General features: G+C 42.8%; 1 protein-coding gene across 9 annotated transcripts in view; it reads left to right on the forward strand.

Annotated features, from left to right (window-relative positions):
- SUSD1 (sushi domain containing 1) overlaps window positions 1–26,958 on the forward strand; it is a 175,239-nt gene that overhangs the window by 48,041 nt on the left and 100,240 nt on the right. For all 9 annotated transcript variants that reach the window (XM_053656378.1, XM_037152682.2, XM_037152687.2 and 6 more), the window contains exons 6-12: window positions 1,222–1,319; window positions 1,826–2,012; window positions 9,250–9,285; window positions 10,109–10,218; window positions 14,984–15,176; window positions 24,568–24,659; window positions 25,877–26,063. In XM_053656378.1, the coding sequence (XP_053512353.1) occupies window positions 1,222–1,319; window positions 1,826–2,012; window positions 9,250–9,285; window positions 10,109–10,218; window positions 14,984–15,176; window positions 24,568–24,659; window positions 25,877–26,063 (903 nt within the window). The remainder of the gene's footprint in view (window positions 1–1,221; window positions 1,320–1,825; window positions 2,013–9,249; window positions 9,286–10,108; window positions 10,219–14,983; window positions 15,177–24,567; window positions 24,660–25,876; window positions 26,064–26,958) is intronic.

Genomic DNA, 26,958 nt, shown 5'->3' on the forward strand with positions numbered 1-26,958 from the left:
TGTTTTTTCTTTTTTTCTTAAAATATTTTATTTATTTTAGGGAGCGGGGAAGGGAGAGAGAAAGAGAGAAAAAACACTGAGGTGCCAGAAAAACATCAATCAGTTGCTTCTCACACACTCCCAAATGGTGACCGGGCCCACAACCCAGGCATGTGCCCTGACTGGGAATCAAACCGGTGACCTTTCAGTTTTCAGGATGATACTCAACCCACTGAGCCACACCAGTCAGGGAAAGATTGTTTTCTTGATTTTATTTTTGGATTATTCCTTGCTAGTGTCCAAAAATACGACTGATTTCTATACATTGACCTTCTATCCTGCAACCTTGCTGAATTCCTTTCTTAGTGATGGTTATTTTTGTGTGTGAATTCCTTAGGATTGATTCATAGACAAGATTAGGTCATCTACTAATAGAGGTAGTTTTATTTATCTGCAGGGAATATGCAGATAAAGAGGTTAAAAAGCTAAATCCTTGTTCTCTTCCCATCTGAACAACTTCCTAGGTGGTGAACTGGGCCCATTGAAAACTATGTTACCTCAGGAAACCAAGACCCTAGTACAGTTTCCCACATTGCCAGATTTGTTACGTGAAACATGCAGAATATTTAAAAGAAGCCAAACAACTTGAAGAAATCAGTAGCCTCCTGCTAGGTCAGGATTAAGTAGCTTCGGTGCAAGGAGTCCCATAGTATCCAGGGACCTTGTGCAAATTCATTCTATTTACCCCAACCTGCCCTGAGGAAGGGTCCCCAGTGGTGACGCATGTCCTTTCTCTCTGGGGGAGAGCAGTGACCCGAAAATAAGAGCGCTCTATCAGCCAGAGGCAGGAGGGGCCGGAGCAGATCTTAGCTGTTGGGCTGCAGGGGAGGTTCAGGGTGCAGCCTGGGCCTCCTTCCTTCCCACATGAGTGGAACACCAGTGGCATCCAGTGGCCTGTCAGACTGACCACAGGTCGGACTTCTTAGCCATACTTGCTCAGGCAGGACTCTCTCCTTTCCCCACAAGCCAGGCTCATTCGTGGTGAAGATAAACCAGGTGATCGGCCTGGGGTAGCTGGAATTGCCCGACTCAGTTTCTGAATCAGAGCATGAACGGTGAGCAGCAGAGATCCTAGCTGTACAGAGAAAGGAAGCCCTGCCCTGCAAAGCGGTTTCCGTTGGGATTTTTCCAAAGCCCATCGATGTATTTTGTGAGCAGACTATCTCTTTTTTTCTGTTTTAGAAATAATTACAGAAATTAATGCTCTGTCAGTGTTTAATAACACCTGTGTGAGGTGGCAAATAAACCCAGGAAGAACAAACTCCACGACTGTGTATGTGGTGAGTAACGTAATCTACTTTTTTCCTGCTAGGGCAGAAGTGGTGACTCAGGGGGATGTGAGGTGAGGGACTTGCTTCCGGAAGAGCCTCTCAATTTAATTGCTTTCCAAATCCCATCATCCTTTAAAAAAAAAAGAGCAGATTTATAAAGATACCTGGAGTGCTTTACTTTACATTTTGTGCTCAATATATTTGTCACTCGACAGGGTGTTATGTGTGGAGATGTCTTTACATTTGGTATCCAGACTAATTTCCAAGCACTTGTATGTCACTCCCCAGAGGGACTCCTCGTTTTATGTCACTTCTTCGGGTTCCCTGATCACTATAGGCTGATCACACATCATCATCAAACACCTGATGGCAGAGGTTTCCCTTATTAACCTTCCCCGGTGGGCAGTGCAGTGCAAAAGGGAATAGTAGGAAAAGAGGACCCAGCACCACAAAGTCCCGCTTGGTTGTTTCAACCGTAGTCCCTGTGGATTCTCTTATCTTTTCCCCCGACACAGATACACATAGTAGGACACCAGGTGGACCCTGTGGAATCCGTTCACGAGGAGACAGTCAACCTGACCACACACAGCGGGAGCCCAGAAGTGTGCCTCGATCTGTATCAAGGCACCAACTACACCGTGAGCATTTCCACCGCCCCTCCCAGACGCTCTGTGCCAGCCCGCATTGGGTTCCGGACAGCAGGTAGGTGGAGCGGAAGTCTCTTTCCCTCCTAGAAAACGCTAAGCACAGGCTGCGGGGAAAATGTGCTTCAGCATCAGCTGGGCAGGAGTGTTCATAGTTGCTCTCTGAGATCCGTAGCCAGGAGAGTGCCTAGGGGAGATTCCTACCCTCTGGATGCCAGGCCGAATGTATTGGTTCTCCTCTGGGGCATCTGGTTGAAGTGGAAGGTGTTAAGGAGACATTTGAAAAAGAACAATGTTAGGTGAGGGTGTAGCTGTCTCCGAGGGTGTACCCACAGAGGGTAGCTACTCGGCTTTCGTAGGAAAGACAAACGGCATCTCTTACTCTTGCCCAGGAGAGGAGGAGCCTGGGACACTGACCCAGTGGCTTTATATCTAGAGTGGGAACCAAGCCCAGGACCGATCAGGGCTGAGAGAGCAAGTTGACAAGGGGCGAGCGGATGGGAGTAGGCAGTCCCAGGATGCAGGAAGGTGAATTAAGAAGAATTGGCAGGAAGAAGCTTCAAAAAGCAGTAATAAATCTCATTGCACATAGTTATCACGTGGATTTTTATAATAACATTGTGACAATTATGTTTGTAGAAATAGTTCTGGTTATAGAGTGTTAGGACTAATTAAATATTCTATAAGCAAACCTTAAGAAACTACTGGGGTCATTTTTTATTTGAGGGGAATTGAGATAGTTCTTACTTAAGAAAATGTACCTCAACCCTCAGTTACTGCTGCCCCCAGGAACTGGGAGTGACACAGATTGGGTAGAGATCATCCAAAATTCTGCCAATCTGACCAGTATGAAGCCAACTGCGAAATTACACAGATTAGGTCCCTGGGTACTTGTATATGAACAAAACCAAATGATTTCTTTCTAAGTAAATACTATGTAAGGAGAGACATAAAACTAATGTAAGTTTTATCCTTATAAAACATAAAACTTTAGTTAAAATTAAAACTAGGTTAGAGAAGCTTGTACACAATTAATAATAAATTGCTATGGATTTATTAGGATCATGTCTTTTTAAAAAGCTCGTCCCAGGTCTTCAAACTGATCTTTCAATGTTCGGTCAGAATGATAGTGTGCTGTTCAGGGTCAGCTGTTTTGACTAATATCTCATTACTTCAAGTTTATTTCCACTGGGAAAGCATAGCTTTTGGGGTCAGACAGACCTGGCTTTGCATCTTAACTCAGCCATGAAGAGTGGGTGACCATGGCCGAGATGTTTAGTGTCTCCAGACCACTTTCCTCTGTCTGAAATTTTAAGAGAAATTGGATTAAATTTTCAAATCAATCTAGTGAGAATTGGGGATTTCAACTGAGCTGCCCCAATGGGAAATAGGGTACATTTCCACGTGTACTCATTGTCTCCTTGGGTTTTGTCTTCCCTCTTGATGTATGCACTTTTGTAAAGGTTAATAATTTTTTTCTAGAACCTGCATACTTAACTATTGATTTTACTTTCAGGATTACGCCAGTTCTCTTAAAAATGAATTGGGAACTTCTCCAAATTTTTTTATATCAACTCTATTGGAGAATTTATATAATTTTTGAATTCTTTTCTTCCTTTAAAGTCAGACACATTTGCTCATAAGATCATTTAAATCTCACCCCTTTGCAGAGATAATTGTTTAATAACTTTGTCAATTTCTTCTGTGATTTTGGTCTGTTCATGTTTCTTTCATTTTCTTGAGTCAATTTTTATAATTTATATTTTCCTTAAAAAGTGGCCATTTTGTTGAGATTTAAAATATATCAGCAGAATGTCATATGGAATATTTGTTTACAACCCCTCTGAGTTATAGGTTATATAATCCCAGGATATTCTTATTCCTAATTTTGTTGTTTTCTCTTTTAAAAATTGATTAGTTTATCTTGAGTTGTCTGTTTTACTAATGTTCTTTTCCCCCAAAGAATAAACTCATAGGTTTTTAAATTGTTTTTCTCTTTTGTATCTCATTAATTTATCCCTCACCTTTTTAAAAGATTTTGCTTATTTATTTTGGACAGAGGGGAAGGAAGGGAGAAAGAGGGAGAGAAACATCAATGTGCGGTTGCCTTTTGCACGCCCTCACTGGGAATTGAACCAATAACCCTTTGTTTCGCAGGCCAGTGCTCAATCCACTGAGCCATACCAGCCCGGGCTAATTTCTCCCTTATTTCTATTATTTTATTCTTCCTGTTTCTCTTAAGTTGGTTATATTGTTCTATCACTAAGTTCTTGAGTTGAATGCATAATTCAACTTATTTCCAACCTTTCCTGTTTGATAATAAAAAGTCCTTCATGCTTCTTTTTTCCTTCTGAATTTGAGCATGGGCAGAATTCTTTAGGTATGAATGGGTACCTGTTCCCTTTGTTCTCACTTTTAAGGCATGATGTAATTGCTATTCTGATCTTTCCTTTGATTGAAGAATTGTTTATGAGTGTGTTAATACATGTTCTCTTTATCCTTACTTTCAAAGCATTAACTAATTGCTATTTTGATTTTCCCATTGATGGAAGGATAAATTATGTGCTATACAACTCACACGTTTTAGACATTTACACTATTGTTATTTCTAGTTTAATTACATTTTGGTATTCTCTTGGTGGATTTATTGACATTTTAGGGGGGCTTAGTCTTGGCCAATTTTTGTAATTTTACGGTTGGTGCTGGATAGTAGAGACATTGTTTGTAGGTAGAGTCAGTCTAGTCTTCAATTAACTCTAGTAAGATTTTCTAGGACTTCTGAGGTTTTTTTTTTTTCAATTTTGTTGCTTTTTTTCCCATACTTGCGTTGCCATTTTCTTCAATTTTTCTTAGAAACTCTTAAGTGGTTTGTTCCATGGCTTTTGATGTTGTGATAGTTATGTTCATAACTGTTACCTTAATTGTAGATTCTAACTTTTGCTAGTCACAGATGACTTGCTTTGTCCTCTTTACTATTTTTTGCCCCGAGTTATACTTTGGTTTGTAATACTGGCTTCTTTGATTTCTTTGTGTTTCCATTTGCATGACATGCCTTCCCCCAGTTTGTTCTCCTAAAAAGCTCCCCGGATAACAGTGCAGGAGACGCACGCTGGGGGACTGCGTATGTTGAGAAGCCTGTTTGAGAAAAGTGTTATTCTTTTGTGGGTCCATTAAGCAATTTGCATTAGTGTTCTTTGTGATACAATTTTCCTTTCTTCTGTCATGTTATTTTACTCTTTTTAAAAATATATTTTATTTATTTTTAGAGAGAGGGGAAGGAAAGGAGAAAGAGTGGGAGAGAAACATCAATGTGTGGTTGTCTCTCATGTGTCCCCTGCTGGGGACCTGGTCTTTAATCCAGGCACGTGCCCTGACTGGAATGGAACCAGCGACCCTTTGCTTCACAGGCCCGTGCTCAATCCACTGAGCTACACCTGCCAGGGCTGTTGTTTTACTCTTCTTTATGCTACTTTATTTTGTCCATTGTTTTCTTTTTGCTGCACAGAGCTGCTTTTTCAGTGATTCAGACAGTATAGATTTTGTTTTTATTTTGCAATACATTTAAAAAAACAAAAATAATCCTGCTTGACCTGACTGGTGTAGTTCAGTGTATTAAGCGCAGGCCTGCAAACAGAATTGTTGCCGGTTTGATTCCCAGTCAGGGCACATGCCGGGGTTGCAGGCCAGGTCCCCAGCAGGGTGCACAGGCAACCACACATTGATGTTTCACTCCCCCTCTTTCCCCCTCCCTTCCCCTCTCTCTAAAAATAAATAAAATCTTTAAAAAAATAATAACCCTGCTTGAATATGTATTTCTCTGATTACCAGCGTTAAGACTGAAACAGCGTTAACTTCTTCTTCAGTAAGATGTGGGAATTAGTATTCTTTACTTCCCTTTTTTTCTGCCCCTCTCACTTCTCTTATTGTTTTAACAGGGCATTTTATGGCCAGCTTATTTCTAATTAATGTTGACATGTATTACATCTTTAAAGAGCTCATTTGTATCTTGATTAACAACGAGATTTTTAACCGTTATTTAAACAAGTTTATGTTTTAATAGTCTCAATGTTTCTTGCATGCCAAAGTTTCATACTGAAGTTTCTCTCTGCCCTGTGATTTCTGTCTTCTGTTCACTGAGGAATGGGATACTTTCTGAGCCCATTTTTGGAGAATGTCTTTATTTTGTCTTCACAGGTAAATGAGAGCTTGCCTGAAGATAAAATTCTTGGGCTGTAACCTTTGTTGTCAGAATTCTGGAAGCATTTCAGATTGATTGTGGGACTTTAAAGTTTTGAAAGAGGAGTTTGAAGAAGCTGTGATTTTAAAAATTTCATGTAGATAATCTGATTTTTTAGCCTGGGTATCATAGAGACTTTCTGCATGTGTGAAAGTCAAGCCTTTAATCACTTATTCATACACATGAGACGTGGGGGAGCTTTGCCCACAGAGCCCCTCATCCCAGAGGATGAGAGTAAGTCTACTAAGACATGATCTGCTGGGGGAGGAAAGGTGGCCTACCTCTCAAAGAACCAAGAGCCTTTTCCTCAATGGGCTTTTATTGGGTTCACTTTATACAGGAATACAGGTAACGCTCATTAATCATTATCAGGCAGTAAGGATCAAACAATAGATAACATACGAAGAACTCTGAGGGCCTGTTTTGAATCAGGGTCAGATAGCTAAAGAGCCATAAAACTTTGAGGAACAAACTCACTTCCTGCTTGGACCCTTCTCATTTAACTGAGAGCATTCTAAACTAAGCAGGTTTCACAGGATTTTGTGCATTCTTTCTTAGGCCTGATCACCCTAGGGAACCCGCCCTTTCTAGCACAGGGCCACACCCACCTCCAGCGTTGTTTCAGGCTTAAGTCAGGCAAGGGAAGTAAGGCAGCCAAGAGATTAGGAGACTTCTCACAGACAGAATTAGGACTCAAAGCCGAGGGGCGAGGGTCCATCACCCCCTTTTGCTATAGCCCCCCAAGTCCTTTCCTGGGGCCCCCCATGATCATGCCTGTCTTAGGTTGTTTCCCCATTGGGGAATCTTACCCATCATTGGCTAACCGATAAAGCATTGGGGGCCAGGCAGGGTGAAGTAAAAAGAGCAGAAGTAGCGCCCCTGCCAGGGAGATAAGCTTTGTCTCCTTAGTGGCTTAGGGTCCAAAGGTCAGTCACTCAGCCTTAGCCCTGGGAGGGGGGGCGTTACAGCTCCTGAAACCAGGCAGGGCGGTTCCCAACGATGGGACATGTTTATTAATCACCAACTCCACATTTGACATTGTTTTAGGTATTGGGAGTTCAATAGTGAATGAGACACAAATCCCTTCTCTCATGAAACTTCAGTTGTGGCTGATATAAATGTTAAATTTTTTTTTTTTACTAAGTTGTCTCAGTACTTTGTGAATTTTTTTGATCTTCAGAATTTGGTCTATCTATACATTAGGGGCATTTCCTTTCATGAAATCTCTAATTACTGTCTTCTAAGAAGTGTTCTTCTGGCTCTTCACACAGCCCTATGTAGAATTTCTTCTTGGCATTGGTCTTTCCTTTTCTCTCGTCTTGTGTTCACGTCTTGGTCCTCTGTCTTCTACGGTGAGGTGGCACGTTTGCTCTCTGTACACATTCATGCATACATGAATCGGCATGTCTGACCTCTGTCATTTCTAATGCACTTTACGTTCCCTTGTTGCACTTTCATTTTCTATTGGTTCTTTATTTCATTCAGTTTCCTTTTTATTTCTGCCTCTCTGAACCAATTTCCTCTCTGCTATTGCTTTCTCTTATTATCTCACCCTTTATCTGTTTGAATCCATCTTTTTCTTTAACTGAAAGTATGCGATACATATTGCCTAATTTTGCTCAATATTTTCCCCTAAAAGAATGTTCATTCTTTGCCTCCTAAGCACAATCTCCCTCTTGTTCTTTGTAGAATCATTTTATGGGCTCCCCCCCCTTCTAGATTACTTATTCTTAGAAGATAAAGCTTTCATTTAGGTGTGATTTTTTTTTTCGTAAGAAAATGGGTTCCATTGCCTTTGCTCTTTTTATTGGATAGTATTAGTACAGTTAACTCAGATCTCATCTTGAAGGATTTAGTATAACTTGGATGATCTAGTGTCTTTTGGGGAGCAGCGGTGGGAAAGCCCATTGCCCTGAGCTTTATTTCTGAGCCCTTTGCTCTCTTGATCGGTGACATTGTTGCTACCAGGCTGGCTCGGCATTGCCTGCCTTCACTGTGGTGTTACAGCCTAAGAAGGCAGACAAGACCCAAGTCTCTCCTGTTGCCTGCTCAGGCTGGTGAAACCTCCAGGTCCTTCAGCCTCCCCTTAGAAGATCTCCAGTGGGCAGAAAAAGGACTGCTATTATTGGTAGTAGCACATATACTTTTTATCCTGGCTGCCTATCAGATTGCTTGGTGCATTAAAGAAAACACAGATGTCCAAGCTTTACTTGAGATCTGCTGTGTCTGAGTAATTCTGATGTGCAATTGGGACTGGGAACCACTGGGGTAAATGGCTGCAGATGGGGTATTTGTCACTTTAGTGCCCTGTGGCCTGTCCTGGCTTCCAGCCTCCACCTCTGTAAGGCATGAGTCCTCCTTCAGGTCCGTCCTTTGAGACTTTGAGACTTTGAGGCTTTGAGACTTTGAGACCATGCTCCTCTGCTTGGAAGACACGCTGCCCGGAGGTCTCAGTGTGTTCCTTCCCACCCTGCTGCCCTCCACACTGTGCTGAGCTGATACGTCGCCGTGTCTCTGCCTCATGTATGGCAACCGACCCTCCTTTCCAACCCGGATGCAAATTTAGACCCACTTTTACTATTCTCAGCACTTCTGTCTGGATTGGGGGTGGAAGTGGGGACCAGACACCCTCCTGCATGTTGCTATCACCCCCTGAATTCAGGTTAGAAGGGCTGTAAGTGGGAAAATCACGTGGAGATCGGAAGGGTGCAGACAGTTGGTCTGCTTCCGCGTTCTGTGTGTGTACACAGTCCATGTGCGGTATTCCTGAATACAATATGTACACTCGACACGCCTCCAAATCATTTGCATAATGTGGCAGTTTTTGTTTCAGATGTCCTTATGAAATCTTTAAAATAAAAGTTGTGAAGGTTGAGGAGAGCACATGCGACAGGCCTTCAAATTCTCTTCCGTATCCATATTTTCATATTTCCAGGTCTAGCCGACGATATTTCCCCCCAGCTCGTTGCCTTGTGCAGCATGTCAGTAATAGGTACAATTTTGTGGGCAGTTCTGACTTTGAACAGAGTGATTTGCTGTTGTTCTTATTCCTTCTTAGGTAGCAGAGACTCCGCGGGAGAAACAGACTTAAAAGGTAGTTATAAAAAGCTTCCCTCTGATAGATGTGGAAACTTTTTCTCATTTGTAGGAAACATATAGCTTGTTTGTTTAGGGAATTTGCTTCTCAAATTCCAGTCGTGGCACTCCTGGACTCTGCGCGTTCTGTACTCATTACTCACAAACCTCGTCTTTGTGGTTACATTAATAAAACAGAACACTGACGGAATGCACTGGACTCTGCGAGGCATGAAATTACTTTTTACTGCGCAGTGGTTGAAATCAGTCTGTTGCCGATTGTTTCATTGCCTGGAGCCCGCCCGAGCAGGCCTCCGGGGCTGCTCTCTGCTGCGAGGACAGACATCTTGCCCTGCCGACTACTTGCTGGTTGTCTTCTAAGTGGACACACTGGCTCTGAGAGTTCTGCTCAGTGACCTTTGCCCTCATTCACCATTTTCCTGTTCGCCGAGTTTTCTGGCTATTTATGTGCTTATATATAACAAGCCATTTTACTGAAGTGATGAGATTAACTTTCCAAAACTATGACAGCTTTATTAGTTTACAGTACTTTTTAAATATGCATTATTTGGTTTGATACTCTCTACAGCGTGTCATGTCAGAAGGGCAAACCGGATGACTTGGTTTCACAGATTAGGAGACGGAGGTTCAGAGGGTTAAGTGACGTGGCTAAGGTCATGCAGTTAAGAGGTTGTAGAGCCAGGCCCCAAAGCCAGCTGCAGTGGTCTTGCTGTTAAACACCCTATTGGCACTCTTGAGATGTCAGCATTTCCATTGTACTTGGCCGTGACGTGTTTGCCAAGATGACGCCACCTTCCCATGTGTCCTCTCTTGTCTTTCAGAAGATGATCTCTTAGAAGACGATGGAATGTTCAATATCTCAATATTTAATGAAGCTTGCTTAAAATTGAACAGGCATTCTAGGAAAGTTGGATCAGACCAAATATACCAAGTAAGAAAATCTCTTATGTTATTTATTAAAGAATCATGTCCCTTAAAAATTTGGGTGCTCTCCAAGTGAGGAGTCAGCGTATGGAAAAACACTTCTGCAATGAACTTCTAGACAGTTCGGTTTTTGTTTCTGGAGATAAAGGTGGGATGTGATGTGGGTGCGAGTGAGGGACTGACCTGAAGGAAGACACTATATTCAGTGACTCGCTATCATTTCTTCTGTCTGGTATTTCACACATGTTATAATTTTATTAGTGCATCTAGGAATTGCAGCTTATATTGTCGTCAAATTCACCCTGGGATGTGGGTTTCCAAGAAACTTGTTGCATGGCTATTGGTCTTCATTTAACTTGACTTTTTATTTTTATATGTTAAATTTAATCTTTATTGTATTTTTTTATAGTTAAGCATTGACTTTCTCGGTCAATAATCCACTTGCTATATTTTATTTATTTGTTTAAGATTTTATTTATTTATCTTTAGAGGGGAAGGGAGGAAGGAGAGAGGGAGAGGAGCATCAATGTATGGTTGCCTTTCGTGTGTCCCCTGCTGGGAACTGGCCTGCAGGGAACCGGCCTGCAACCCAAGCATGTGCCCTGACTGGGAATCAAACCTTGATCATGTGCTTCGCAGGCCTGTGCTCAATCCACTGAGCTACACCAGCCAGGGCCTTTATTGTATTTTTTTTATTACCATTTAGTCCCCTTATATCTCCCTCCCCTCAGCAATCACCACCCTGTTGCCCAGGTCCTTGAGTCCTTTTTCCTTTTTGCTCAATCCCTCCTCCCCTCTCGTCTCCCCCCACCCAGCTGTCAGCCTGCTCTCCGTCTATGAGTCTGTCCCCATTTTCATTGTTAGTTCAGTTTGTTCATTAGATTCCACATATGAGGGAAATCACACGGTATTTGTCTTTTTCTGACTGACTTATGTCACTTAGCACAACGTCCTCCAGGTCCATCCGTACTGTCACAAAAGGTACAATTTTCTTTTTTTAACTCGACTTTTTAAACATCACAAATCCCAAGTAAAACTTGAGTGAGTTCAGGAAGGAACCAGGATTTGTTATTTTGGTGTCCTGTTTTCAGTGCCTCGCAAATCATCCATCAGAGAGTAGACTGAGTAAGTACTAAGTTAAAATTAAGTAACTAATTAACCATCCAACAAAAGTATGTCATGTATTAGAACAAAGAAGTTCTAATTCAAACCAGTATCATAACACAATTAAACAGTTACGCTATGGTACAATGAGTGCTTTGATAAAAAGTAAATAAATGGAATAGGATATTGTGCGTATGTGTGCATGTCCAGGTACAGGTTTTTAAAAATAGGAAGTAAAGACAGTGTTCAATCACAGAGAATTAATAGGAATTAACCAGATAAAGGAGGTGGGGTGAGGGTAAAGAAAGGCACAGTGGGCGTGTGGAGTAGCAAATTGAGTAATAGATGGCGTGGCTCCGGGAACAGAGGAAGTGGGAAGAGACGAGGCAAAAATACAAGCAGTGGCCACATCATGAAAAGCCCTGTAGCCTGTGCTTTTGAGTTTTCATCTTGTTTTGATGGCTGTGCGGAGGCACTGAAGGACTGAGGGCAGCTGAAAATTACAAATGTCCACTTTCCCTTCCTAGTTCCCTACTGTTATTTCGGTGCATTTCTTACTAGGTGACCGACTACGGGCTGTTCATCTCAAGAGAAGACAGTAAATGATTTCCTATAGAAGACCAATAAATCTCCAGAACTAGAACAAAAAATAGACATCAGTAATTGAAAAATGTATTCCTACATTCTCTACTCATTTTTTGAAAATTCTCATGTATGTAAGATGAATATTAAACTTAATTAAAAAAAGAAATGATTGTTCATTCTGTAGTAAAATGATTAAAGAGTTAAATTAAAAATATTGCTCTGTATCACAATGAATAAAGCATGATAAAGGGGGGGAAAAAAACCCTGGCTGGTGTGGCTCAGTGGATTGGGCGTCGGCCTGCAAACTGAAAGGTTGCTGGTTTGATTCCCAGTCAGGGCACATGCCTGGGTTTTGGGCCAGGTCCCCAGCATGTGTGAGCTCTTGACCTTTCTCTTTCTCTCTTTCTACCTCCCTTCCCCTCTCTAAAAATAAATACATAAAATCTTTAAAAAAGAGAAAACATTGCTTTTGTTAACATATTAGACAAAGAAAAATTTAAGTAATGTGAAACACTCTTAACAAAGCCAGAAAAAAATCGAACATTCAAAAGCAGTTTGCAAAAGAGAATATACATGTTTCTAAAACACACACGACCACATTATGTCTCACTAGTAAACAAAAATAATGAAACCACGAGATGCCATGGTTCTTCTACACACTTGGAGAGAGTTCTGTTACACACAGCTGTCGGGTGCTCAGACTGGCATCCCTTTTCCAGCACAGCCATTCGGTATTTGTTAGTATCTATCTGTGACTTTCACAAGTGTACCGTAATGAACTGTTCAGGCATGTACAGGGAAAAGAAGCCGTTCTCTGAGTCATTAGTAATAATTAGAAACAAATGTTCCTCCATAGGAATTCGTGTGAATAAATACTCATACCTCCATCTGGTAGAACACTACACAGACATCTGCTTCCCACCGGACACCACTGAGCTGCTCTTGCCCAGTATTCCTCTGTCTCCTGCTGGCTTCACTCCACTCATCTCCTTCCTAGGATTCCCTTCCTCTGCCTGGCCCTTAAATTCGATAACCCTCAGGGCTGTGCCTTGCCTGTTCTCTTTATATCCTGTACCCTCTTTGGGCATCTAACCCAAGCTGTTGCCTTCCTTAATTATCTCTATGCTTAGACTCCTAGATCCGTTTCTTTAGGCCTCATCTGTTCTATAATCTGCAGACTGCCTGACAAGCTCCTTGCACTTTCTTTCATGTGTGTCTTTCACATGTGTGACCCTCCTTCCTGCAGTCCTCTTCCCTCCCTCCCTGAACCCACCGGGCCAACTCCTGCCCATGCTTCGAGGCTCAGCACAGCCATTGCCCGGTGGAAAGCCTTCATGGACCTGCTCCCCCAAACGCTGTTCCTGCTCTTCACACTGTTGTTCCTGCTCTGACCTTCCACATCCCCAGCCCTCCTGGTTAGTGCTGATTTCTCCTTCAGTCCCCAGTTAAGATGGGGAGGGCTTTCCTGATCCCCGAAGAGGAGGGTCAGGTGTCCCTCCTGGGTGCTCCTATAGCTTCCTGTATGATCACACTCGTCTCTGGGTGTTTTATTTGCCTGGATACTTATTTGTGAGTGTCTTTAGGTTAGGAACTTACTTGCCATTGTAGACCCAACACTGTATATTCTGGCTGGCAAGTAATAGGCACTGTATCTACAGAATGAATTGATGACAGACAAAAATGATGATATATTGCTAAATAAAAAGACTATATTATAAAATAGGACATAGAGCAGATTCAAAGCCTACAACCAGGAAGCACGTTTGCTGTTGTTGTGTATAGACTGAACCATATGAAGTTGAGGATGAGAACGGCTGTAGAAATGTAGCCTACAGAGTCGTGAGATTTTGTCAGGCAGACGTCGGCAGTCAGAATGCAGATGTGAGGAAGTCCAACATCTGGGCTGACCCAGAATTTTGTGTTTTCTCAAATGGATGGAATTGAGAACAAAGGGCAAAGGCATTGAGGGTACTGGGGAAGAACATGGTTGATGTGTTAAAGAATGATGGCTGAGAGAGGTGGGGAAGATGAGGATGGGGGTGGGAGAATATTGGTAGAAAATCTTAAGTGAGGAAAAGTTGGGGGTTTTCTTGAGAAAGATCATGTCTAGTGGGAGTGAGAATAGGGGATGCGAGATCTTGGTTCGATCAGTGCTGCTCATGACAGTCTAGTTAAGGTGTGGCCATGGATCTGAGCCATTTAGGTGGAGTGGAAGAACTTCATTAGCATTGAGCTCAAGGGACTCTGAGGCCAGGTGCTGGTGGCTTATGTTTAGGGTACTTTAAATTGCCCAAGAGAATGCTAGGAATTGGGGAAGGGCGAAGTCTCCCAGTGAGTCCTGTGTCAGGGTTCTGGATGACTGTGGGACAATGCCCGTGATGAGGAGGGAGGGGGCAGGACAGCCGATGGCATGAGCATCAGAGGAAACAGTGAACACACAGACATTTAGCCAAAGCACACCGATCAGTCAAGGGCTGGTCATATTACTTCTGGGACCAGCACATATATTTGCCCTTATAAATCCCCATATTATACTGGCCACTTGAGTCGGCAGTGGATCCAGTTAACAGTGGATGATGACTCCACAGACCAGAAGCTCTCTTACAGCAGAGCTCAGCTGAAAGAGTGAGTGAAGTGTATACCACTGCACAGCTACTTTGGACGCAGTTTGCAGTAGTTCTCATAAAGTTTAAAAACTGTTCCCTGAGGCTTATCTAAGAAATCCTTAGGAATGAACAGAATTTAAAATAATCTTGTTCAGTAGCCCCAATGCTGTCAAGGGATTACCTTAGAATGGCCCGACAATCTGTTCATCCGGAATGAGGTTATACATTTGAAGTTCAGTCTGCAGTTGTTTGAGGGGGAAGTTGCATAGAACAGGTAGGGCAGCTTTGTAAGGTCCTTCCCCGTTTAGCTTGCTGTTGTATTAGACATAACTCTGCCATAACATACTCTACTCAAACATCAGTGGGTGAGGACAAACAGAAGGAACCTCCTTGCTCTATCTTTGTCTCGCTTATAATCTAGGTATCTGCAAACCAACAGAAACTATAATGCAACCATTTCTTTTCATCTCATGACAGTTTAAAATTGTGGGCCGAAGAAGGTACCTGAGTGATTTTTATCACGCAGTATCATTTAACTTCACAACGGGGGAACGAGCTTCGGTCGTGTGTTTAGACCTGTACCCAGCCACCGATTACACGGTGAACATCACCCTGTGGGGATCTCCCGAGCCGCACTCAGTGCAGGTGATGACTTCAACCGCACCAGCAGGTGGGTGTGCGTGCCTTTCTGTTTTGTAGCTCAGGACAACAAGGGAGATATGTGAATTGTGCAATATGGGGGAGCATGGGGAATGCTGGGAGCCAAGAGACTTCCGTTCTAGTTCTAACACACTACCGACTTTGTTGGGGTTCCGGGTGCCTGAAACTCACCGCCGGTCCCCTTCCCCACAGGTTCTGGCTCCTGTGGTATTTCAGCCTCTGTAAGTTACCAAAGCAGTCTGGAGCCCCCCACCTGGGAATTGAAACCTAATTCAGGAAAATCTCGTCTAATGAGGTTACTTGGATTCGGTCTGACCCTGGGCTTCCCATATATTGTGGGGTGCCCTGCCCACAAAGACAGGGGGGAAATTCACTTTGCTTGGAAATTTTAGAACTTTGCAGGGCCGTCTCCAGGTCTTTCTTGGTGCCCACTCCCAGTCGTTAGAACCTTTTCATTTTCATCTCTCCTTTGAGCCCTGTTTCTACCCACCCTCCCCCATCGTAGATGATCTTTATCTCTCTTTTTAAAAGGATTTTATTTATTTATCTTTAGAGGGGAAGGGAAGGAGAGGGAGAGAAATATCAATGTATGGTTGCCTCTCGTGCTGCGTCCCCTGCTGGGAACTGGTCTGCAACCCAGGCACGTGCCCTGACTGGGAATCAAACCGAGGTGGTTTGGTTTGCAGGCCCGTGCTCAATCCACTGAGCTACACCAGCCAGGGCGATCTTTATCTCTTTAGTGAAAGAGCCTCCTTTCTTTGTGGGCAGGGTAGCCCCCAATACAGTAGTAAGAGTAGGAATCTCTTCAGGTGACATGGATTGTCCTGCATGCCCCCGTCACAGTCCCAATTTTCTCTTCTTTCCTCTGTTTCCAGAAAGACCCCAGGAATTACTTTACGGAGTGCCTTGCCTGTGAGTCCTGCTGCCTGGTGCGGAAGTTTCCCATTTGTCTCCCCCTGACAATTACCCCCAGCTGATCCTTGAGCTGTTAAGTTTCTGGAACTTCTGCTTTCACTGGTCTAATGAATCAGGAAGTGCCCAGGCCACACCTTTCCCAAGAACCGCATTTCTAAGACTTGAAGCGCCTGTGCTTTTTTGCAGAGAACTGGAGCGTTCCTTCCTGCCACTGCTTCCTTCTCTGCATCAGAGAGATAGGGCGCCAGTGGTCCACTTCCCTCTGCTGTTCTGTGGGCGGAGCTTTCAGCTCACAAACTTCCATCCTAGTTGTTTCTGTTCCTTCTTTATTCCCTCGCTCATACCTTTTGCTAGACTGTAATACTTTCCTTCCCTACATTTGCTTTTTGTTTTCACACTTAGATTTTTGTTCCCCTAGCGTATTACTTTGGATTCTGCTGGTGAGCTCTCTGTAGAAAGAGAGAAAATGATACCAGAGAGTTCTGGATCTGCCACGATCATCCAGTGTTCAAATACATCCTGCCCATTTTACTTCCATTAGGAGGGATCTATTTCGATGCCATTCAACCTATAACCCAGGCCTGGACCGGGTAATTGCCATCCCTTCCTGGTTTCCCCATTATTTTATTACAGCTCTGCTTCTCTTTAAGTTCTCCCTCCCTACGTTTCCCAGGCAGGCTTCCTTCTAGCCTCAGCTCTTCCTGCTCTTCCCTCTACAAGAACAGTGTACTGGAGACAACTGTACTTGAACAACAATTAAAAAAAAAAAAGAACAATGTCACCTTGAAACTAACTAATTTAATGATGCTTCAAGAAGTCTACACTGATTTCTCAAATATTTCTCTCTTTAAAATGTCCACATTTTCTGAAACTACAGAGTGTCACAATTCCACTTTGAGGGGTTCCCTACTGAAGACTTTAAGAGGACCCTGCTTGATAGAATAATGCCTGAATCTGGGCACCTTTTGGGAAGAGAGTCCTTCTAGGCTGTTCTTTAGTATAGTCCTTTTATTCTTCTCTTTGGCGATTTCGAGCCACTTCCCCAGACCCAGTAAATATTCCTGTCTTTTCTAGTCTCTTTAGAGTGGTCGTATTTGGATAGATCCCCCTTTTCCTTGTCATGGTTTTCAAGCAGAGCCAATATGAGCTCAAATTTCCTTCTCCTTGATGTTATTTTCTTTATTTCATTGTCTCCTAATCTCTTCTTATTTGCAAGACTAAAACCTGTTTTGTAAAATAATTTCCTTCGTTTTTCAGAGGCTGGGCAAATCTTTCCAGGAACCGAGGGTTCTAGGCACACACCTTTTGTGACAGCTTAGCGGTTGAGTTTGTGATAATGTTACCGAACAAGAGGAGGTCCGAGGGAGGGGCAATACAATATTTGGCCCATCCAGGGATGCCCAAAACTGCTATACAACAGGGGCCCCTCCCAAAAACCAAAATACTAAAATCTACTGGGCCCTTCTGTCCGCCGCCAATTGGAAAGACATCTCTTAAAGCCAGAGATTTGTGAAAAGGAAACAAAATGTTTATTTAATGCTATTCAGGCCTAATGCCACCACTAAAATATCAAAGTCCTTTATGTATACACCTACACCCACACAGCGCTCCCCTTCTCCCACTGTCCCAACTCCGGGTACCGTAAATCAGGAAAAGAGCACACGTCTGTGTTGCAGACCGCTGGCACCGTCAGCTGTGTCACTGTGTAGGATCTCGAGTTAATCCAAAGTACTGTGGTACCCTCTCATGGTCCACTGGCAAGAGTCCTTTGTACCCAGTTCCAGTCAAAGTCTCTGTTGCTTTTCAGGCCCCGCGGCCAAAGGGGGCACCCCAAAGCCGTGTGGGCCTCTTCTACCAAAGCTGCAGGAGTCCGCACTCCACCAAAAGTATGTGGCTGTCTTCTTCACCTGGCTGCAGGGATCTCCATTCTGGCAAAGCTGCGTGGTTTTTCCCTTTCACCTGGGAAAGAGGGGGTCTGCACCCTGCCAAAACCACGTGGCTCCCTCTTTCACCTCACCAAGAGGGGGTCCTTACTCTGCTGAAACCGCGTGGCTCTCTCCCTCAATGGCTGCCGTGTCTGGCTTTTAAATCCTAGCACCCATCTTCCTCTGTACCCCTATTTCCGACTCCTCCCAAGATCAGTTACACCTGCCAGTATTCTGTATTAATACAAGTTTACTGGGCTGCCATCATTAGTCTGGGCAGTAATCATCCCATATCCTCGAGCCAATCTTCTCCAAGCCCCTACGCAGGCGCTGTAACTTGGGGGACCTGCCCCCAGTTACATCATGGGGGGAAGTGACTTCATCCCCTAGCTCCAAGCCTGGCCACAGCCATTTAACATATCCAAGTGACCGCCAAAGGCTATAGATATGTTAAAAGACAATGCCATGGATTAGCTGCAAGGCTGTGGCTGTACAAAACTGTCCCTTCCCCCCAACTCACACCTGTGGGGGGGGGGTGAGGACATCTTATACGTCTCTCCATTATTCCCATACACTTTGAATTCTGGACACCATTCCAAATCCTTTTTGGGGGGCCCCCCTTGGCTGCACCCTGTATCAATAATTCCAATGGACTTTATCTACTTCAACCCAAGACTAATCCCTGCTGTAGAATCCGCCCCCCCCCCCCAAGGGTCTCAGGTACACAGACGGAGAGGCTCCAAGGCGGCTATTTCCCAGGCTGAAATGGGAGAAAAGATGACTTACTTCTTAGTCTTAACCATCCATCAATGAGACATTAAAAAAAGCTAATTACAAGGTATTGTTTTTAAATTTTATTCTCTTGTAACTTTTTAATTTGATATAATTTCAAAGTTCTCTCCCTTGTTGTCTCATTCTTCTGCCTTCCCTGCCTGAGTCTCTCGCTTCCAGAACTAAATCCTGCCTGGCCATCCTGTGTTTTGTCATGGTTTGGAGTCTGTTCCCTAATATTTTCTTTAGAGTATTTATGCTCCAGTGTTCATAAGTGATGTTCGTTTATAGTTTTCTCTCTTTCTTTGTACTGCCTTTCTCAGGTTTAGGCATTTGTATTTTCCTTGCTTCATAAAAAGAATTTGGAAGGTTTCCTTCATTATTTGGAAGATTTCTTTTATTATTACAGTTCATGTAGACAATGGGGTCAATTTGGGCAAGCTATATTAGAAATTACCCATTTCACCCATGTGTTTGAGATGATGTGCATGGGATCTACATAGTAGTGTCATTTAACTTTTTGAATTTTTCTTGTTTCAGTGATTGTTTCTCCCTTTGTATTTTCTTCCTTTTTTCTAAATTAGGTTATTAGCAGTTTATCTATTTTTCTGTATTTTTAAAAAACCAAGATTTTGTTTAATTAATTAGATACACCATTCTTTTTTCTCTTCTACATCAGGAATTAGCAAACTATGGCCTGCAAGCCAAATCTGCCCTATCGCCTGGTTTTCTAATAAAGTTTTATTGAAGCACAGTCTCGTCATTCATTTACATATTAGTCATTCATTTACATATTAGTCATTCATTTACATATTACCTAATAGGTCTGTGGCTACCTTTGTGCTACAAAGGCAGAGCTGAGCAGTTGTGGATGAGCAGGGTGGCCCAGAAAGCCTAAAATATTTACTAACTGACCCACTGTAGGAAAAATTTGCTGACTCCTGCTCCGCATCAGTAATTTCTGCTTTCATATTTATTTATTTATTTGTTTGTTTGTTTGTTTGTTTCTAGAGAGGGAGAGGGAAGGAGAAAGAGTGGGAGAGAAACATCAATGCGTGGTTGCCTCTCATGTGTCCCCTACTGGGCACCTGGCCTGCAACCCAGGCATGTGCCCTGACTGGGAATCGAACTGGTGACCCCTTGCTTCACAAGCCCGTGTTCAATCCACTGAGCTACACCAGCCAGGGCTGTTTTCTTATATAACTTTTCACCATCTGGTTTGTCAGCTTTTAGTGGTGTACTTTACCTTCCATTTGACTGTTACTGTATAACAGTCAGATTGGCCTCTTGTCCCATCCTCTCTCCTCCCAGTTTTGAGTTGCCTTATTTTTTACTTTATCAGAACACAGACCATTTGTATTTTTTCTTCTACCTTGTCTTACCTTTTTGTCTTAAGCCTACAATAGAATATATCAGATAGTCGCCATCAGTGTTTTTGCTGAAGTTCCCTTAGTTGCCCCTTGGATGGACCTCACCTGCTGGGAGGCTCCTCAAGAGCACAACGTTCCCTGAGTTCTTACATGTCTCACACTTCCCTCTGGCCTCAACATGGGAGATAGCGTGGCTGGATATAAAATCTTGGTTCACACTTGCTTGACTGGAGTTTCCTTAAAATTCAGTTCTATTATTACCTCGCTTTTTATTTAGCTTTTGAGAAGTCTGATGCAGCCCCCCCCCCTTTTCTCTTTTGGATCTTATTTATTTACTTGAGTGAAGATGCTGAGGATTTTTCTTTATCTTTAAAGTCTAATAGTTTTACTTGAATTGATTGTTCTAGATGAGCTTTCTCAGTTATCTTGTAGGCCCTTTCCGCATTTGTATTTCTAATTTTTGTAAAGTTATTTTGGATTACAATTTTAAATGTTACCTGTTTCAATGTTTTTCTTTTTTAGAGACTTTAATTATACACACGTTGGATCTTTGTGTCCCATTTCAAGCACTTTAAAATATTTTTTTGCCTGTGTTTACTCTCATTTTAAGTCCTTCTGTTTTGTTCTTCCTGCATTTCTCTAGTGCCTCTTACTAGAATTTCCTTCTAATCCGTCCTACTTTGGGCACTGTGGCATTTCGACTTTATTTCTGATATTAATTAGTCTTTTCCTTTTGTTTCTTTCCTGAATTCAATCACTTTTGTTTCTTTTCTTCCCCACTTTTTGTCCATTTCTGTTCTTAGTTTTTGAATTCCTCACTCAAGGTGTTTTCTTCATATCCCCAATGCTTGTTTGGGGATATTTATTTCAATTTAGTGAGTTACACATTTTTCCTAGTATGTGGGTTTATTTTTTTTAACAGTGTGGAGTTTTTCACAAGCTGAAATGCTTTGATTTTATATATATATATATATATATATATATATATATATATATATATATATATATTCTCTTTCTAATGTCTATTCATTCCACAGAGTTGGTAATTTAGGAAGATCAATTAGATTTCTGGGTTAAGAGTGCCCTCTTCTGTCCTTGAATGAAGTGCAGGTCCTTTAAAGAATATGTTTATTGCTTTTTTGGTGAGGGCGGGATGAATTTGTATATTCTCCTCCTATTTGGCGTCCTCTTTTGCTTTGTGGGATCTTGCATCCCCCCCCCCCCAACTTCTTCTTCCTGTAACCACTCAGTCTCCTGAGTGGTCCTTTCACTTCTCTCTCCCAGAGCCAGTGCCTTCCTCATGCTCCTGGAGTCCCACAGGCTTTTCTTTCTTTGCCTGTCATCGGCCCTCTGCTATACCAGGTCTCTTTTTTCGGTGCTTTCACAGTTAAGGTAGAATTTCTCTTTCTGGGAATAAGATTTCCAGCTCACTCAGGGGTCCTTTGATTTCTCTCTTCTCTTTTACATGTGTCTTCTAGAACTCCCCTCCCTCTATAGAATGAGATGTGGTAGATTGAAAGAGAGCTTTGCTGGCATTTGGCATTTATTTATTTTTTCCTTAAAGAGTAATGTAAAGTTTGTAGTATTCTTTGTCTTCCAGTTCTGATGACCACATTGGTTTCATGTTATTTTATTTCCCCTTCCTGTGCATCCAAAGAATAGATGTGTGAACTTACAACATTCCAAGAAGGCCACACTGCCATTGGAAGTATAAGGCATTGCATTTGTAGATTGATTCGTGGAGAATTGATGTCTTTTCACTTATGAGTCTTCCCATTTATGGTTGTGGCATTTCTCTCTTTATAGTTTTTTTTATGTCCTTCAGGGAAAAAAATTGTTTTTAAATCTTAATGTCAGTCTTGGACATTTCAAGTTAGATTTATTTCTAGGTATTGGAAGTTTGTTCATGGTGTCCTCTCTTCTGAATATGGGTCATTTAATTTTTCTATTGTCCTTTATTTGGTGTGTTGCTTTTTGGTGACTGGTATGACAATTAACTGCAAATTTACCGGCTTAAAACAAGATGAATATACTATTTTCTAATATTGAAGGCCAGAAGTCTGAATCAGTTTCACTGGGTTAAAGGCAAGATGTCAGCAGGCTATGTTCATTCTGGGGGCTTGAGGAGAGAATCTGTTTCTTTGCTCTTTGCAGCTTCTAGAGCCTGGGGGCATTCTTGGGCTGGGTGGTCCTGTTCTCTTTCAAGCTCATCAGTTTAGCCTCTGCTTTTGTCCCTTCAGTCTCCAACCCTGATTGTCTTCCTCTGACGAGGATGCTTGTACTACCTTGGGCTCATCTGGCTAATCCAGATCATCTCCTTTCTTAATCACATTTACAAAGTCCTTTGTCCTGTGACGTGGCCTGGTCACAGATGCCAGGGGCTAGGATGCCAGGATGAGGACGCCTGGGTGTGGGGACACATTATTCAGCTCACCATACTTGTTCTTGCAGCTACACAGAAAACTATGAGTTTTTCTATGTTCTTGTGTTTGGGTGCAGCTCGCCAAACTCCTATTATTTGTATCTGTTTTTCTATCTTCAAGCAATTTCACATTTGTTTTTCAGTTGATTCTCCTAGACTTACTGGCAGTTGTATCATTTGGTCTCTTTCTTACTGGTATTTATAGCTCTTTTTTTTTCTTACCCCTTTCTGATTGTCTAAAGTCCTCTGACTAATGCTAAGTAATAGCTCTGAGACCATGCATCCTTGTATTGTTCTTAACTTCACCAGAAATTGTTTCATTGTTTTATGGAGTATGTTTTATAAGCCTAGTGGTTTCTAATAAACACTCTTTTAAATTAAGGCGTTTCTATGAAATCGAATCCTAGTTTACTAAGATTTTCAGTCAAGAATGTATATTAATGTACTAGTCATTGTAATGATAAAAAGAGCCACGTGGTTTTTCTCTTTCACTCTATGAATAGCTTTCCCAATAACAGTCATCTCTGTATTCCTGGGATAAAGCTCCTTGATCACAATGTACTGTTGTTCGAATGTACTGCTGGCTTCTGTTGGCTTGTATTTTATTTTGGATTTCTTGTATTTGATAAGTGAGTCTAGCCCAGTGTGTTTAATGATTGGTCCTGCCATCCTTTTACACTTTGGGCATGTGGGTATCTCGTCATACTGAATGAACTGGGAAACTTCACCTTCTTCTACGAAAAGGTCTGGAGCTATTTGAATAGTATCGGAGTTACTTCCTTTTCGTTGAGTTTCATCATTGTGGGGGTTCTTGCTCCACTGCCCCTTATCTCCAAAACCATCTATACCCAGGGGTGAGGTCAGGTTATCCTGAATCATCCGTGCTTTCTTACTTTATCTTAACAACATTTAGAATAGAGCACGTAACCTGCGGAACAAGTTTTATTTGGGCAGAGCTGCCCAGTCCATAAGGACTCACGTCACCCAATTTGGCTTCCTCCGTAGGAACCTGTCAGGCCTGGCTTGGCTCCCATGAATTGATCTTTCCCCTCCCCTCCCCTCCCCTCCCCTCCCCTCCCCTCCCTCCCCTCCCCTCCCCTCCCCTCCCCTCCCCTCCCCTCCCCTCCCTCCCCTCCCCTCCCCTCCCCTCTCCTTCCCCCTCCCCTCTCCTTCCCCCTCCCTCCCCTCTCCTTCCCCCCTCCCTTCTTTCCCTTCATGCTGTTCAAGTTCTGTCTCACTTAGTAATCATCACTGTTCCTATGAAACTTCTTAGCAAGTCTGTCCTATTATTTCCAGTTTAGGGGTGGAGATAATTGTGGAAGGCAGTAACCTCTGATATCAGAGGTTCGAAGTAGGCTTTATTGTACAAACCTTGTGTATGTGTGTGTGGGATGTGTGTGTGTGTGGGGGGTGTGTCTCTACATAACACCGTACCAGATCTGAAATAACTTTTAGATTGATTACCATGAAATGGAGCAGAGGTTCTGGTCATAAGAGATGAGGAAGTGCAGACTGAGAGGTAACCCTTCCCGCTTTCCATCACGAATAGCCTGACTGCCTGAGACAGGAGCACTCAGTCCCGCATGGAGCGATTCTCAACTTTGTGCCAAAATGTTTCTTTCCCTCAGCTCAGAATTTCAGACTGATGCTTATTCGTGTAAGTGACATTGCCCAAGGCAGGTACGGTGAGTTGCCATCTTGACTTTAAGTAAACCAAAGGGATTAACTTAGTAAACCAAAGGAGTTTGCGGTGAATACATAGACTTAAATAATTCTTAAGAGGGATCCTCCAGTTAGGCATCTTGTAACCCTAAATCTTCAATTAGGACTGAGTTTACATAACGATAGAAGTAGGAGCGGTGCTACCACCGCTGACTTGAAAATTAAAATACTGCCGCCATCACCCCAGGTAAATGCTTACCCTTGGAAAACTTTCAGTGAAAAGATGGTAGATTTGTATTGGATGCCAATTGATTTCTCATTCTTTTCTCCCTGCAGCGAAACAGACCATCAGTAACATTTCAGTATTTAATGAGACCTGCTTGCGATGGAGAAATATGAAGATAGCTGGTACAGAGGAAATGTATTTAGTGAGTTGCTGACAGCTTCTTTATTCATGGGTGTTGGTTGTTCAGGAGGTTTAAAAAATGTCAACATACCTAAAAATCAACTTATATAGCTGCCATTATCCATAGAAGGGTCACAGTGACAGGTATAGCCAGAAACAATCAAAGGGGCACTTCTGCTGCATTTTTGACAACAGAGACCTTGGGGACTGACGAGAAGGCCAGGAGAGGGTTTTTGGTGCACGTGGCCCGGTGCAGAACTGATGTCCCCATGGGATCTGCGGAGGGAACCAAAGGCTTTGGCCTGTGTCTCTCCACACCAATGTCCCCGACAAGGGTCTCAACATATTGTCTGGAGAGTCTAGGGGAACTTTTGGAGCTAGACTTGGTTGTGAGTAAGAAAGGGAAATCCCATGGGCTGAGCTGTTATTAGAAGGGATTAAGCAGAGAAAAGTGCGTGTCTGCCGGCCCAGGCACTGGGATGTTCCGGGAAGGTGTAAGGAAGGTCAGAAGGGGGCGGGCAGAGGGGGAAAACCCTGTCTGGGTTTCACCAGACCAGCTTAGAATAGAGCATTCTAATCCATGTCCTGCTTTGGAGAAGCCTTAGTTCAGATTCTTATTTTTTTTTCCTAGGAAACTGTCCTTTGGCCTTGCTCCTAAAATTTTGCCAATAGATTTTCACATTGGGCCTGCATGTTGCCAGAATTTGGGTCCTCAATCTTTTGTGCATTTTGATATAAAACTATATTTATCATACTGATAATATTATGACTATAATGTACAGGCTATTATTATAACTCTAATCTCTACTTACTGTTGTATTTCACTTTTTTTTTTTTAACTAACTTGCTCAAGGTCACCCAGCTAATGATGTAGTCGGGCAGGGGTTAGAGTGTATGTCAGTCTGACCGCCAAAGCCCATGTTCTTTTTTCTTTTTTAAAAGATTTTATTTATTTGTTTTTAGAGGGGAAGGGAAGGAGAGAAGGAGAGAAATATCAATATGTGGTTGCCTCTCACACGTCCTCAACCCAGGCATGTGCCCTGACTGGGAATCAAACCAGTGACATTTCGGTTTTCAGGCCAGTGCTCAATCCACTGAGCCACATCAGTCAGGGCTGTATTTCACTTTCTGAAGGCACTTTAGAGTCAATAGCAAGAGAGGTCATGAGGAAGGTAAGGATCTAGGCATTCCAAGTCTGTCAAGCTAATAGTTCACCCCGTGAACTTTTCTGTGTTTCAGCTCCACATTCAGGGCCAGAGGTGGTATCAGAAGGAATTTGCCCACGAAATCACCTTTAATGTCACTACCAGGAGCCAGGCTCCGGAGATGTGCTTGGACCTGCGTCCGGGTACCAACTACAGCGTCAGCATCCAGGCGTTGTCTTCTGCACGTCCCGTGGTCATCTCTCTGACAACCCAGATAACAGGTAAGTCTCAGATAAAGGCCCTTGGATGAACAAAGTCATCATGGAGCTGGAGGAAGGGGAACACTATTCCTTTTTATCATTAGATAATGAAGTTTAAGAGAGAGGAAGAAGGCCATGGAATTGGAGCGGGATGGGAAGGGGCCTGCCATGGCGACTGTTTTATTTCTTACCAAGGTACCCGAAACCAAATGTTATCATTGGTTACATCTTGGGCAGTGTGTACATGAATGTTGGTTGAATTCCTTCTGGATATTTGAAATATTTAAAATATTTCATACTTAAAAAGAATTTTTTCCTACTACTGTTTCTTTCTCAGCAACATATTTGTGATTCTGTTACAAGTGCCTTAAGAATAGTCTTCTCAGCCCTGGGTGGGTGGCTCAGTTGGTTGGACCATCATCCTGTACACCAGGGGCAACAAACTCATTTTCATCAGGGGCCACGTCAGCCTTGTGGTTGCCTTCAAAGGGCTGAATGTAGTTTTAGGACTGTGTAAATGTAACTAGTCCTTAACAAGGGGCAAGGATCTCAGCGCTGCCGGGTAGAAACAAGGTGCCAGGCCGGATAAAACAAGGTGGAGGGCCGGATTCAGCCCACAGGCCTGTGTTTGACACCTGTAGGGTATACCAAAAGGTCGTAGATTCTATCCCCATTCAGGGCACATATCTGGGTTGCAGGTTTGACCCCCAGTTGGGGGGAATTTGGGAGGCAACTGGTGGATGATTGTTTCCTGCACGGATGTCTCGCTCTTTCTCTCTCCATCTCTGTCTAATATTAATGACCATATCCTCAGGTGAGGATTAAAAAAACTAGTTTTATCTCAGGGAAAAACACTTGGCAGTCTCACTGCGGTCCCTAGCAGATTCCCTTTCCACTCATTTTCTTGTCTCTCTCA

The sequence above is a fragment of the Artibeus jamaicensis genome, unplaced genomic scaffold (genome assembly GCF_021234435.1).
Source record: "Artibeus jamaicensis isolate MK-2021 breed Jamaican fruit bat unplaced genomic scaffold, CSHL_Jam_final scaffold_1964, whole genome shotgun sequence".
NCBI classification, from domain to species: Eukaryota; Metazoa; Chordata; class Mammalia; order Chiroptera; family Phyllostomidae; genus Artibeus; species Artibeus jamaicensis.